The sequence below is a fragment of the Echiichthys vipera genome, assembly GCF_963691815.1.
Source record: "Echiichthys vipera genome assembly, chromosome: 20".
NCBI classification, from domain to species: domain Eukaryota; kingdom Metazoa; phylum Chordata; class Actinopteri; order Perciformes; family Trachinidae; genus Echiichthys; species Echiichthys vipera.
Genome location: NC_139845.1, coordinates 20,584,445 through 20,599,819, shown reverse-complemented (window position 1 = coordinate 20,599,819; position 15,375 = coordinate 20,584,445). Strand labels below are relative to the sequence as shown.

Below are 15,375 nucleotides of genomic sequence, written 5' to 3'. Positions count from 1 at the left end.
TCAGGGGTCTATAAAGGATTTGGAGACAGAGTTCATCACACCATGGATATCTGTCATACATGTTGTTTTTCCTCATACAGATATAGGATAAAAGGCTGTTATCTGTTTTGGAACCAATCAGCTCCATAAAATGTTTCAGTGATAGGAGTTTTTTTTTATGTCCAGCCCGAACCTAAACTTAACTATCACCTTTTCTTGCCTAAACTTAACCAGTCAGGTAACCGTAGATTTGGTACCTAACCATGACATGAACTTTAATTTGTAAACTTACGATCACAAGCCGCAATGTAGACCTCAACTTCAACCCGGATCAGCTCTTTCAGCATCTGTAGAAAAGGTAGAGATGATTTAAAAAAATAGTTTTGTATGTAAAATCACTACTTCTGTTGCTGCTGTGAATGAAAAACTCACTGTTTTGAGTCCCTTTAGAGCAGAGATGTCCAAGAAGGAGACAGCAGCAAAGTCCAGGATCAGGCTGTGGACCTCCACTCTGGGAACAATGATGTTGGCAGGGAGGTCGGCGTGCCAGTCAATCCGGACAGGAAGGTCCTTGAAGTTGGTCGGCAGGTCCAGCTCCTCCATGTTGCGCTCATCCTCTGCCTCCTTGATGGGTCCACATGAGGTATTGAGGAAGCCTTCCTGTAATGGTAAAATACTGTTCATACCTGTTCTTAATTGTCTTTGGTTGACACAGAGCTGTAGCACAGTCCAGTCCATGATGAGTGAAAGACAAAGGGATAAAAGGAGGACAAGCCATTGTACGTGTTGCAGCTTTCTACATTCAGTAAGGTTGTTCTGCTTTGTTCTTGTAATAAGGGTTATGTCAAACTGAATCGTGCAGCGTAGGCACTGCTGTTTGTAGCAATTACTTGTACTGATTTAATTGTACTTTGGGACAAATTGGAATACCAGTATTTTATTATTTTACCCAAACATGATTTCAAATCACATGTCTCTAAAATAAGTTTTGCTCTAAGTGATTAAGATATCATGTTTACACTTTGTTCCAAAGTTCTCTGTGGAACTTTCAGAGAACCCTTGTTATTAGCAGTATCGGTGGCTCTTAAATGAACTGCAGTCAGCATCCTGTTGCACACATGCTCGCACGCCATAGGTGCAACGAGCCAAAACAGTAAGACCGAACGGGATTAACCAGCATCATATTGGCTTGAATGCATCCATAAAATTACAATCATACTTAGAATAACTTTAGCTTGCTGTTTGCAAATCACTCTGTCAGCCAATGCCTCGAAGAAACTGATGGCAGATGCATGCCCTCCAGACAAGCCAAAGCCAGCTAGCCAACCTTAGCTAAGGTTAGGGTTAGCTTGCCAGCTAGTTTGTTAGTCTGGTTGAATTTGCTGACATTGTCCACTTAAGGCTGTATATGCTAAGTCAACTAGCTAGCAATTTGTCCACATTAGCAAGCAGGCTAACATTAGTCAGCTAAAACCACAATATATTTTGCATATCAGTGTGTCCTCTAGGATTTTAATCAGCCCCTCAGCCAGCACCAGGATCTGAGCCCAGCCCGCACAATTCCAACTCCCCAGCAAAACAGCAGCTAATGTTGCGAGAGGTAAGAGAGGTAAGGGACTCAGAAATAGGCTACTCAAAAAGTCACAGTGTGTGAGTTCAGACTGCACTTATTGAGGGGAATTGAGTGAACTGATCGTGTCAGTACACAGGGCGCACAGTGCACGGATGTCAGTACACTCACTGCAGTGCCCGATTTGGGACACATCATCATTCAGTCATTGGCAATGAAAGGATGAATGCATGTAAAATATTACACAAAGAATTTTAAGGGTACAAACTAATTCAGCTAGGAGTCAGTATTATAATGGGCAGAGCAGTTTCATTCATTAAAAAGATGTGTTCTTAAAATTCCTCCTTTTGTACGAATCATTCACAAACACAACACTGGTCGGTTTAGGAAGCACTGGAGAGGTAGAGGGGGCAGGACAGTGATGCCCTCCTCTGGGGCCTGGGTAATCCCAGCAGTGGATCTTTTGGTTTGGCCTCGTCAAACACAATCCATCAACTTGTTTTCATACAAACTGTCAAAAAAAAGTGTAAAGCTTCAAATTTTGGAGTAAATTGAAAAAAGTTTTTTATGCTTGGCTGAGGTGGAATAGTTGGTGTATCGAAATATATTTCTACACTGCTGATCTGTATACTGTAGATTTCACGGCAGGAAAAGCCAACAATGGCAACTATGGGATTGTGAAAGCATTGCCAGAATGAAAGTGTTGTTTTCACTGGAGGTAAAAGTCATTACTTACGGGTGTCCACTGAAGGTCTCCCTTCTTTAGAAGTTTCCGGATCATCCGTAGTGCTTTATTTCTCTTTCTCAACACTCTCAACGGGTTAAATCCAACCTGAGAACACATTAGTTTGACTGAAATGCTGTGTAACAAGCTAAATTACAAGTCGAACGTTTTAGATATGAATTATCATTTTTGCTATGAGAATGTGAGCAATTAAAAGAAATACACCAGTGCGTTGCCACTGTTGTACTTACAGCTTCCACCAACTTGCGCCTGAAGAACTCGATGTTGGCAAAGAAGAGTGGTGATGGTATCCTGAAGATCTTCACCCCCTCTGGCTCATATATCTGGAAAGGGTTTTTACTTTTATACTCACATTATACCTCGAAACAAGTCTCTTGTAATAGCTATACAAACATAAAACAGTGAAGGAGGAGGAAACAGGAACGATTAACACCTCTCTGGTGGACTGGTATAAAATGTAACTTTCAGATCCAACATCTTTATGATAACCCTCCTCCTGCTCATTTCAAATGGTGTAAACTATAATATATGCTTTAAGTGAGATTTAGAGGAGAAGACTGATACCACTCTCATATTAAATATGTAGCTTGAGTGAGCAGCTGGTAAGCTTAGTTTTGCACAAAGACTGGAAACACTTCATATAACACTACATATAAATAGTGCGCATGCGCGAAAGTTACACGCTGCCCGTTACTACTCCGGTCTTTGAGTTCGCTTTTTAAAACTTTCTTAACTTCTATGCTTTTTTTGTTGGTTCAGTTTCTCCAAACGAACATCTGTGAAGTTTTGCCCTCTACAATGAGGTTATACCTTCCATTGTTTTCGTGTTTTTTTTCGTGCTGTTTTTATCAATGCCGCTTCCACCGGGACACGACAGACCAGCGGATAATCCACCCGAACTCTGGAGAAAAGCACACTGGGGACGCAGAGGTGGGAAGCAGCATCGGGGCAGTAGAGGGGGGTCGAGACGGAGCACTACCTACTGTACCCGAGAAAGAGGTACTCCGTCATTTTCCCATTATCCCCCGCTCATGTATACGGGGTGAAATTCAATATCCGATTATTTCCTTGACCGGGGAAAGACCATTTTCGGGTTTAACATTGGTCTTAGTGGTGGGACTCGAGAGAGTCTGATATTTTCTGAGGTGGTACGTCCTCATAGCTAAATGGCAGACTAGAACTTTTGCCATTGACTCCCAAAATGCCATATATGTCACTGTTCTATTCAACGTTGTAAAACAACCGCATGGTGGCAGTGGTTAACAAACCCGTTGAGGATACAAAACTACTTTTGTTTGGCTTAAAATGACGTTTACTAAATGAACGTCTAAAGTCAGTGTTGGTTTTTGAATTCACACGGGACACAAACACTGGTCTCATGGGTGAAAGTCTGACCAGTCCACCACACCAGCCTCCTCTCTTCCATACACAGACTTTGGTGCTCTGTATACTACGTCACCTTACTTCATTTGCTCCTGTGATAATAACCACAGCCATCAGAGGTCGCTGCCTAACAATAAAGATAATGGGTCGTAATAAGCTGCTTGCATAATTGATTTATATGGGCCTTTTTTATTGGGTCAGGATGTTCTGAACAATAACATGTAAATATTTAACGGACAGGTATAAAAACGATATTGATTTCATCAGACTTTCACATAAAAGTGTGTTTAAATGTCCATCTATTACCGGAGAAGACACCTGACAGAACACACACACACACACAAACACACACACACACACACACACACACACACACACACACACACACACACACACACACACACACACACATACACACACACACACACACACACACACACACTTACATCAATATAGTCTTTTCTGTCTTTGTAGATATCAGTTCCCTTGATGTTGGCCAGCACACTGCAGCGAGGGCTGAAAAAAAAGAAAATAAACATTTAATAGTTGGAGCACTACAGACTTCAGTAGTTCCGGAAACAGTTCAGACATTCCATTTATCAAACAGAAAACTGCACACTGCCAAAAAATTTGAAGCCTTGTGTCAGGAAAAAGTAAAGAGTTGACATCCAGATACTTACAACTGAGTCCTGAGAACAACACTGATGAGCTCCACACCAAGGCCCGCAGCCAATCCAAGATCCAGCCCCAGCAAGATGGCTGCAATACAGGTACCCAACCACACCACCTGGACGCACATGATTTTTCTTTTTAAAATGGGCAATATGTCATCTTTTTTTCTGCCAGGTTACATAAAATGACCATAATAAATATTCAAATGGAGATATGTTCTTTCTGTGTGAGAACTTACACAGTCGGGTTTGTCTCTCCTCCACAGGTATGGGATGTCTCTAAACTGCATCAGCATGCCCTTCAGGTTGACGATTACCACAGCACCCAGCACAGACTGGTGACATAACGGGTCAAAGGTCAGATTTCAGCCAGTCCCGACTCCAAAGACTTCACTTGAATGTTGTTGGAGTGAGGGAGATCTGAGGCTTACCTTCGGGAGCGGCTCCAGTAGGAACCCAATGGCCAATGTGACGATCATCACAATGATAGCAGACAGTAAACCAGCTATCTGAAAAGGACAGAACAGTTGTGTTACGAGTACAAGGAGGATGAAGGCCTCCTCTGTGCCACATGTCTGAAAGAAGCTTATTGAAGTTAGGGCGCACTCACACTGTCCATCCGTACCGTGCCCCGTGCTTTAGGGTACTGCCCCCCCTCCCCCTGCTGCCCAGGCCCGTTTGTACTCACACTACCTGGGCCTCGGCGAATGCTTCTTGCTGCCTATACGTCATCACACCGTAACACGTCACACGCATTGATTGACGTCATCGCGATGCGTCGCTTTGTTTACACAAGCACGCAGCCTTTTGGCCACATAATGGAAAGCAGCACAAGCACGCTCGTGCACATACATGTGCAAACGTGCTTTACAAAAGCCCAACTCTCCTAAACGGGCCGTGGTTGCTCTCACACTGGTCAAACGAACTAGACTTTAGCCGTGAAACGTGCTTGGGCACGGTACGTATAGACAGTGTGAGTGCGCCCTAAAACTGTAAACCGTAAAAGTCCAAGACCGGTTCCCTTTGCTGCAACATGTTACAGTTTGCCTAAAACGTTGAAAATATAATCCCGGTTTAAAGACAGTCCTCCATTTTGGCAGCAAGCTAGATATGACCTTCATTTATAACATCAGTTGGAACAGAGGATTTCATTGGTCAAACATATTTCTGCAGGGGAAAATCAGAATCCATCTGACTGAATATTTATGTTACTTTCATTTTGAACAGGGACAATGTACACAAACCTTTCATAAACAACATATTGTCATCAACAAGTTTGTATTATTACTTCATAAAGTTATGCACAACAAGTAGTTTGCTATTTTACAAAATTCAACGTTCTTTTTAATGTTGTAAAACGGTGACTGGAAGTGGACCGTGACAGTTCTGTTTAGGCAACAAAACCACTTGGTCAGGATTAGAAAAAAGGGTTATTCAGTACTTCCAGGACATGAACACCAGTCCCCTGGGTCAAAGTGTTTTGGGACCCATCCACTAGCCCGTTTCCTTCTTTGCTCCAGACGTAATTTCTACAGTAATAAATATGTGGATTACATACGAATTACGTCGTATTACTTTTTGTAGTTACGTGTACAAACAGTGAATGAGCACACCCTGATTTAAAAAAAAAGGTAAGGTGTAATTATGTATCAGGTTTTAGCAAGTTGCCCCCGTAGTCCCTGGGCAGGTAGGTAGAATGATAAAAAAAGTGTATCCTCCCACCCCACCCTGCAACATACACCAGATTACACGCACGGTTAGACAATAAAAGAGTGGTTGTTATTTCTGTAACAAAGTTCCTCAGGGGTGGAGCAGCATTATAGATGACCCCAAAGGTTAAGAAAACATTGGTGTGCAGGATTTTAAAATATATATATATTGGTAGTATTCTCCGCATGAATGTTACACAGTGGGGTGCAAGCACTAGAGCCAACAATATCAGTGTTTTATACATTTTATGAAATGCGTGCTTGATGTAAAACGGCTTATATTATTATAATAGGAAGAGTTCAAACAGAGTCAGTTTCTGCTCCGAGATATATTAGTTTACCTGAGTCTTGCCACCTGTGCTCTCCTGCACTGCACTCCTGGAAAGAGCTGTACTCGCAGCAAAAGACTTGAAGGAAGCGCCAAAGATGTTGCTAGCTCCAAAAGCTATCAGCTCCTGCAGAAAAAACATCTTGTTATTTCAATCCTGATGCAACCTGAAGCTTTTAGGTTCACATTTCAGCATCATAACATACCTGGTTTCCATCTATGGTGTAGTCGTGTTTTACAGAGTAGACTTTTGCCACGGAGAAGGCAACAGCGAAGCCCACTATGGCCATGGGGAACGCTTCCACTGCTGTCTCCTGGAAGATTTGCAGGTTTGGGGCGATCGGGGGCTCGTACCTGAGAACAGAAATATTTAACATAAGATAATATTCTTCATTGTGGTTATGGATCATCAGGTTCAGGTTGACATGTTTTCATTACTGAAACACTATCTACACGTGTGAGAATAATACTGATGGGTGTAACCTCACAGATACATGTGAATTGCTATTTGTGACGCCCTCATTATCTTTACGCTGAGTGTCATGGTCCACGGATGAGTCTGTTCTGATAGTGAGAGACTCAGAAACTCAGAGCAGACACATTTAAAAAATGTAGAGTTAAACTCCCGAAGCAGTCGCGTTGTCTGATTGAACAAAGGATTACAGCTGTTTGAGAGAAATTCATACGTGTAGTCTTTTAAACACAAAGAGAGCTGGGAAGCTTACAACTAAAGTCATTACCTTCTAGTTTGGTTTCATTTGTTTCGAATTTAAGACTCAGTATGTCAGATTTCTGCCTGCACCCTGATAAAATTGGGATGAATGTTCACAACAATGAATAATTATGTTAAAACCTGAGCATGACCATTGCTGCTCATTGAAATGGCTGCAGCACAAAACATATAACATGTGTTAACTGATAGATAATACATTTTTCTAACTTTTATTAGCACGGGTATTGCTATGCACATAACATACAAAACTTGACTTTATCTATTGTGAAAAAATGTCTTACCCTTTTGGAATCTTTCCAACAACATCAATGCCATATCTTGTCTTGAAGTCAAATGCGTATGACACTCCACATGCAATAACAGTCTGGAGCAGGAATGACACAAGATGTTAGATCGGACTCAGATTCAGTTTCAAACTAAGACATGTTTGTTAACTCTTGGTTCACCGCTCGTGAACTGTTTTCTTTGATCTGACTGGAATGCGTTCTTTTAAGTGTCATAAATGATCTCATAAATCAGATTAATGATCGTCTATATACACAGCACTTCTGACCAGCACAGTCATAAATAGTCACATCGACATTTCATGTTATCATTTTTACTCTTTATATGACCAGGCTATAGAGGTGTATATATATATATATATATATACAGTGCGCTGTAAGCTGCTCACCATGATAACCTCTATGGGGATGGGCACAGGCAGCTTGGCTTTGAATCTGTCGTTCAGCTCCTTCACGATGAACACCACCACCATGATCACTATGGAGATCACCACATCGCACACGTTGGTGGAGGTGATCTTATTGAAGATGATCTCCAGGGTCTGAAAAAGACAATAAGTCAGCTCAGATCCCCCACCCTCGCTGATTGTTTATCAGTCAGAAAGCTGTTGTGGACGTACATATATGAGAGAGAGCGGGCCGCTGATGCCTGGAACAGTCAACCCTAACACAAACTTGAGCTGGGACACCAGGATGTGGACAGCAGCTGCTGTGGTGAAGCCGGACACCAGAGTGTCGGACAGGTACATGACTACAAAGCCCACCTGCATAACACCCATGGCCAGCTGGAAGAGACGAAACCACAATAATTGATTTAGAGTACTTTAATTACTGTGATGACCAGATCGAGGTTATTTCCCATACAGTGTTGATTTAGCTCAGGGGTAATCGGTGTGTTTCACCTGCATGAGACCCGCGAGGAAGCTCACAGAAGACGCCACCAACACTCTCTGTTCGTCTCTGGTCAGGCCTTCGAACCCTGTGATGTTGAAGGCCGGACCCTCGTCTGGGACTAACCTGGTGACCACCGAGCCGATCATCAGACACAAGACTGGGAATGGACCTGCAAAGAGGGAAAGAAAGGATAGCAGGTTAGCGGAGTTGTAGTCTTTTAGAGCAACTAGGGACACACACACAAACACACACACACACACGCACACGCACACGCACACGCACACGCACACGCACACGCACACGCACACGCACACGCACACACACACACACACACACACACACACACACAAACACACCAAGCACTGGTCTTACCCACTGAGATGTGTCTGGAGGTGCCCAGGAAAAAGTACAGTACAACAGGGAAGAAGGCAGAGAAGAGTCCATACCAAGGTGGCAAGGAGGCCAGCAGACAGTAGGCCAGACCTGAAACACAAAAGCATGAACATATTGGACACATTTACAGCACGACTCCTGTTTCCTCCACTTCACTTCTCTGACAGTTATCTCAACAACCACGATTAAAGTTGAAGTTATGAAAACAACAAGTATCATCTTTGAAATATATCACCTCTAAAAATAAGTAAAAATGTCATTTTTAATATTTTTGAGTTGGCGTTTACTGTGTCTGCATAGTGAAAAAGAGATCATTTGAAATATTGGTTGTATGCATTTATATATAACTCATGGATTATTTGGTTATTCGGATTAGCACATTTTGTAAATATTAATTCAGAAATGAATTATTCCTAAATTATAAATAATTGTTTTACTATTTTCTTATTATTTTGCCTCCATAAAGGCTGAATAAACATACTTGAATTAAAAGTCATCGCCACTGAGAACTACACTGATGAAAATCTGTTAAATTAAAAAATATATATAACCCAGACGGCTGCTAAAGGTAGCCCTGTAATCATTCTAAACAACTCAGATGCCACAGGAAATATGTCATCAGATTAGACTTGTGTTAATGATAAAAAAGTGCTGTTTAAAAGGCAAAAGTAAGCTGAAGCCAAGCAACCATTTCAAAGATTTAGTCTACAGTGGAGTAAATGTCGTGCCTGATATCAGACACAATTGTCAACTGGTTACACTCCTTTTAAGTCTTCAATCAGTCAACATGGTGGTTTGGGCAGATTCAAAGGTCTGGACTTAGGCAAGGAAATATGTGCTTCTGATTCAGAATTGAACAGGTTTTTTTTTTGTAATTACTCCTCGTGTGTGTATGATATATGTTTGTGCAGAAGGGAAAAAAAATAATTTTCTCTTCTCAGTTTTTCTCATTTGCGTGAACACATCGGTCCACTCAGAAATGACTTTTCAGTTGTCTCAGTTCTTTTTCACTTTAAAGCAGACACACTGTACGGCTGTATTGTGTACTTGTCTGCCAAATATAATTCAAAAAATGTGGAAACAAAAATGTACTTTTCATAACAGTTGAACTGAAACTGAGAGTCTAGGTTTGCACATTTCTCTAAAACCAACAAAACATTTAACACATGAAACAAAAGCACATATTGCCATAAACAACTCAGCTTGGGGTCCCATACACACATTCTTCCAATCGTTCATTACACAGTGGACAACAAAATACAACGTAAAGCAATCAATATGAACCTGTACAACCTTAGTTTGAGCACTAAGCCTGTTTGTTGATACTTCGCATAGTTATAGTTTGTGCAAAAAAGGCAAGCAAACACATCCCAACATGGCCTGTATTAATAGCTCCAAAGATGAGACTAGAGATATCGAACCCTACAAACCCTGCTGTACTTTTTGATGATGCTCTGTTGAAAGACTGTAAAAAACAAATAAATAAATAAAACAGTTGTTGGCATTCATGTTATTTTTGTGCGCAGGGTTTTCTCTGCCCATGAACTGTTGTTTCCATGTCAGTGCAACAGTAAGCACCTAGACAAGTTCAGACATTTATGACGGTGCAGCTTTTGTCCTGCATTTTCTCTTCACCAAAGGACCAATGAAGAATTTAACCCAAACTCAGAAAGACTTCTCAACAGCCATATACTAGGTTTCAACCTAGAGTCCTGTTTCCATTCATTTAAACACACATAACCAAAGAAATCATATGAGAAAAACTGTAAAACATGGAGAATAACATTGGAACCCTTCAGGCAAATCAGTAACAAGATCCTAAAGATCTCCCCCTCCCCAGGAATGTGTTTTCTACCGATACCAATGCTGTGTGATTAAACATGCATTTGTCTCCTTCCTTTGGTTCGCTCATGCAGTGAGAACGAGGCTAACTATCAACCTTTCATCTTCAGTCGTAGTGTGTTTTTGTTTTTCTTTAGTAGAAATTATTATCTATTAAGTTATTTTACCCTTTTCTCACAGTCTGGAATACCAACTGACATTTCAGTCCTGTTAACTCTACTGCAGACAGACCTGTGATACTTGATGTGACTGATGTTTTTCTCCATCTGTCATTGCAAACTTTGTGCATTGTCACTGCTGTAGTTTAAAGATTGTCAGTCCTCGGGGGCCCCATACAAATGACTGCTTTACCTTCTGGCAAGCTGCACCCTCTGGTTGTGGCCAAATTACAGGCAGTTTCTAATATTATTCAGCTTTCACAACTAAAGCTAGTTTGAATGCTGGTAAAATGCATCTAAATGGGTCTTGCCTGGTTAAAGTTGTACTCCATAATATTTGAGATCCCTTGTTTCTAGCGGCCTCTGTGGCAGTAAGATGTAACTGCAGGTGAAGCTGTTCTTTCAGAGCCTCCATCTTGTCACTTTCACAGTCACTGTGTATTAACTTTTTAATTTTTTTTATTTTTTTGCTCTTTTGTAAACTTTACTGAAACACGTTCACCTCTCTACTTCCAGTCTGTTCCCTACGAGACCCTCTTAAATCCATCTATACACACACACACATACACACACACACACACACATACACACACATACACACACACACACACACACACACACACACACACACACACACACACACACACACACACACACACACACACACACATGTTCCTATTATACTTCTACCCTTACTTCAAGCCTGACACAGAAGTTGGAAGTTCCCGACCAACCACTGTCAGCAGCGTCACTAACATGGCGGCTTATTTACATCTAGCCCGGGAATGACGCCACAGACACTAAGGTTGGAATACTAAGTGCTTTCATTAGTGGGTCATATCATCAATCACTATTGTTTTAACTCACTCTAAGATACATAGTAACTTAAACTAAAAGACAAATAAATAGATGAAAATATTACAACTGAGTAAAACTTTATATATCGGTCAATAGTTTTAAAAAAAACCAACTTAAAATGTAGTTGCTAGGTTTGACAAGCAGTTAGATCTAATCCAAAGTGAAAGTCTGTCTTCGTGAAACCAGCCCCAGGTGTCAGATATATTATGTTAGACTCATATGTGAGGTATCGTCTAATGTGAATTTGCACCTGTTCCTCTCCATGTTTGCCAGTGACTTAAGGAAATAGAGAATAGAATTATTAGTATATGCATCTTTTATTCCAGCTTGGTTGAAAGATGAAATTATATCTTCCTATCAACCTTCTCCACTCATTAAAAAAGAGAAACACTTGCAGGTGTAAACCTTACCTTGCAGAACGGCTACCAATCCAGTGCTGATACCAGACACGATGTCACTGAGCAGCCACTCTTTGATTTGATAGATTTTCATCCACCCAATGACTGGCAGGAGAGAGAGAGCTGCATTCTTGGCACGCTTGGCGTCACATCTGCAATGGCACAATAGCAGACACAAATAGAATGTCCATGTCAAATAGATAAATAAAGTGATTCTCTGAAACCCCTAGTATGTTCACCTGATAAAATATTTGAAACGTAGACTCAAGGTGTTAAATAAAATGAGAGTGATCGCACTGTATTTAGAGTTTCAGTGGCCAGTTTACACAGACAAGAAATACAAATCAATGGCTGATATTGGTGAGTGCGAAGGCAGAAAGGCCAGACGAGGAGCTGGGCCAAGGTAACAATTTGATCTTATCAAATCAAAGTAGGTGGACCAAGAATCAAAAGTTTTACTTTAACTCTCAGCCATTATAATTTAACCTCATTAAACTGTTAAAACTGAGCCAAAAGTTAAATAAATGTTGGTCATTAGACTGTATGAAAAGTTCTGGTTTTGTATATATTGTACTGGAAGCACCGTTTTAGAATTATGACTCAAGAAACAAGAAGAGACTAATTTAAACTCAACTTCCCCCACCCTCCCTTTCCAAGTTCATCTCCATAAACGACAGACTTCAAGGGTTAATTGTGAAGTGATGACAAGTCAAACATAGGAAGCAAAAACCAAAAGCATTGCGTATTCCTTACGTGAAGTACTGCCTGATGTGTTCCAGCATGGTCTTGCGGTGCCTGTAGATCTTATCGTGGTCCTCTGCAAAGGAGTCCTCCGAGTACAGCGGCCTGGCCACCACATACTGCTGAGCTCCCGATCGCATCATCTCGCCTCTGCTGCCTGGACGAGCGCTGCTTCCTCTCTATGTGGCTCTGAGATCCATTAATCACATTAGGGTTAGGAAGGGGGTCCAGTCGTACCTTTGAACATCACTTAGCAAATAACATTAACAGCAAACAACAAAGATCCAGACTCCCAAATAGGGGCGGAGCACATGCACCAGGTCAGGACCTGCACTGTCCTGGTGTCGGGCTCTATTTGAGCTCTAGAAACAAGACCACCAGAGAGGATTGTTTTAAATGTGAGCACTGAAATGTCTCCCCGACTTCTCCAATATCAACAGGAGCCCCAAAATACATCAGCACCACTGGAATTCCATCTGCCCATGAAGATCCTCTGATTTTAAAAACCTCACACACCCAAAAGTTTACAAGAAACAAAAATATCCAGTAACTTTCATTTCCTCATGTCAAGTACAGCAGCTTGTCCCACATACCTGACAGTGTCCTTATCTCTCTCAAATCCAAACTCTCCTCTCTTCTTCCTCCTTCTGCTCCTGGAGATCAACTGTTACCTCAGACAGCTTTGCCATCAATAAATGCCACCTCTCCTGCTTATCACGGCTGTAATTATTAACAGTAATTATGATGAAGTCTCTGTTTCGTACAGCGGCTGGACGCCTGCCTTATCCTTGACCATTGTTCTTACTGATATCTGTAACCTGCTACTTTCAGTGGAGACTTTCCGCCCCCAAAGAGCATTTGGAAGATATTGTACCGATGGGCAGGATAGGGAGGATGTGGACTGGACAGACAGGACAGGACAGGGCAGGTCATTGTTATGAAGTGGAAACCAAGTAGCTTTTCAGGATGGGAAATGCCGCTAAAGGTCGGCTGAAGCGCTTTGCAGTGCACTTCAAGGGTAAAAATAGTCTGCAAGAATCGAGATTGTTTGAGGAGGAGGTTGTATTCAAAGAATCATTTTTTCAGCATGTGATAAGATACACTGATACTCCGATAATCACATTCCTGGCAAGAAAGTTAAACACATTTCAGGTGAGTCTATGAGTCATTATAAAACTAAACCATCCTTTTGTGTTTTTCTTCCACAAAGAGGATAAAACAGAGACAGTCTTCCTTCAAATTCAAGGCAATACCAACCGAACTGATAAAAAGGGCAGAAACTGTAGGAACCAGGTGTGTGTGTGTGTGTGTGTGTGTGTGTGTGTGTGTGTGTGTGTGTGTGTGTGTGTGTGTGTGTGTGTGTGTGTGTGTGTGTGTGTGTGTGTGGTGTAGTGGTGGTGGTGGTGGTGGGGGGGGGGGGTTGTTACTCCCTGGTTTCAGTGCAATCTTATCGCAGTGTCTACTTAGAATTAAGTGGAAGTAATGTCTGCCCCCGTTGTTTGTCCTGGATCAAGTACAGTTCAGATCAGGTTCATGGGAAATGTGTGTGTGTGTGTGTGTGTGTGTGTGTGTGTGTGTGTGTGTGTGTGTGTGTGTGTGTGTGTGTGTGTGTGTGTGTGTGTGTGTGTGTGTGTGTGTGTGTGTGTGTGTGTGTGTGTGTGTGTGTGAACCCAGATGAGAGAATACAATTTCCCCTTTTGAGGATTGGACACTGGATAATTGACATATTCCATTGTTATTTTTTCCCCTTACAGCGACAATGAAAGCATGTATTTTGAGGTGTGTATTTGTGTTCATATGTGAATCTCTGACTGTGGATATGTGCTCATGGGGACATTAACTCCCAGCTCATACTGTACGGACGACTATAATAAAGCAGTGTGATCTCATTGCATGGCTTGGATCGGATGGTTTCGGCTAGCCTTTGTTCTATCACACCATGGTCAGTGATAAACGACAGCACAATGATTGATATCTGAGTAATGCTGGAACAATGATGTGCTGCTGATTACACCAAGGTCAGCCACTTTCCATTTGGTAGGCTTTTATTTCCGTTGATAAAAAAAGACCTGTTCATGGACTGTGTGGGCATGTTGGGTATGCTGCATGTTGCATTCACTGTGGACAAAACGAGTTAACAAAATTTTAACAACAAATATATAACTACATACAACACAGAGTGTTTTCTTTTTTGGTGTGTGGATGCTGCATTTTGTACAAACTGTAATTTGTGTAAAATCTACTTACAGTAGATTGTGTAGAGAGAGTTGGGATAGCCCAGACGAGAGGAAGTAAAAGCATGTATGAATATCTCACACACAACCAAGCAGCTATGTGAAAGGGGCTGCAGTGACACAACGTTCTCTTCACTACTACTTTAACTTTGTTAGTACCGGCTGCAGTGGTGAATGAAACTGTCAGTGAATGAGGTGCGTTGCAAAGCAAAGTTCGGCCCCACTCTCAGAGAACTGCCATCCCTGTGGAGTCTGCAGGCCTGATGGAACAATCAAATGCATTTGTGAATCATCTCAAATGACTCTCCCTGTGCATGTGTGTCTTAGTAATTTCTTATCAGACAGGAGAGAACATGCTCTTACTACAAACAGAAGCCAAAAGGAAAGTTCAAAGAACAAGAATAACTTACAATTCTAGCACACTGAGTATCCTGGATTGTTCTGCTGGCATGGGC

General features: G+C 41.6%; 1 protein-coding gene across 1 annotated transcript in view; it reads right to left on the bottom strand.

Moving 5' to 3' along the window:
- LOC310963007 (chloride anion exchanger-like) overlaps positions 1 to 15,375 on the bottom strand; it is a 35,086-nt gene that overhangs the window by 1,624 nt on the left and 18,087 nt on the right. Inside the window, exons 2-18 of the mRNA XM_083935637.1 lie at positions 12,699 to 12,875; positions 11,958 to 12,097; positions 8,669 to 8,779; positions 8,305 to 8,465; positions 8,023 to 8,187; positions 7,792 to 7,944; positions 7,400 to 7,482; positions 6,592 to 6,739; positions 6,399 to 6,512; positions 4,780 to 4,857; positions 4,588 to 4,683; positions 4,358 to 4,464; positions 4,124 to 4,193; positions 2,525 to 2,617; positions 2,286 to 2,381; positions 412 to 639; positions 272 to 326 (exon numbers count right to left, since the gene is read on the bottom strand). Coding sequence (XP_083791763.1) covers positions 272 to 326; positions 412 to 639; positions 2,286 to 2,381; positions 2,525 to 2,617; positions 4,124 to 4,193; positions 4,358 to 4,464; positions 4,588 to 4,683; positions 4,780 to 4,857; positions 6,399 to 6,512; positions 6,592 to 6,739; positions 7,400 to 7,482; positions 7,792 to 7,944; positions 8,023 to 8,187; positions 8,305 to 8,465; positions 8,669 to 8,779; positions 11,958 to 12,097; positions 12,699 to 12,829 — 2,029 coding nt within the window. The 5' untranslated portion in view covers positions 12,830 to 12,875. The remainder of the gene's footprint in view (positions 1 to 271; positions 327 to 411; positions 640 to 2,285; positions 2,382 to 2,524; positions 2,618 to 4,123; positions 4,194 to 4,357; positions 4,465 to 4,587; positions 4,684 to 4,779; positions 4,858 to 6,398; positions 6,513 to 6,591; positions 6,740 to 7,399; positions 7,483 to 7,791; positions 7,945 to 8,022; positions 8,188 to 8,304; positions 8,466 to 8,668; positions 8,780 to 11,957; positions 12,098 to 12,698; positions 12,876 to 15,375) is intronic.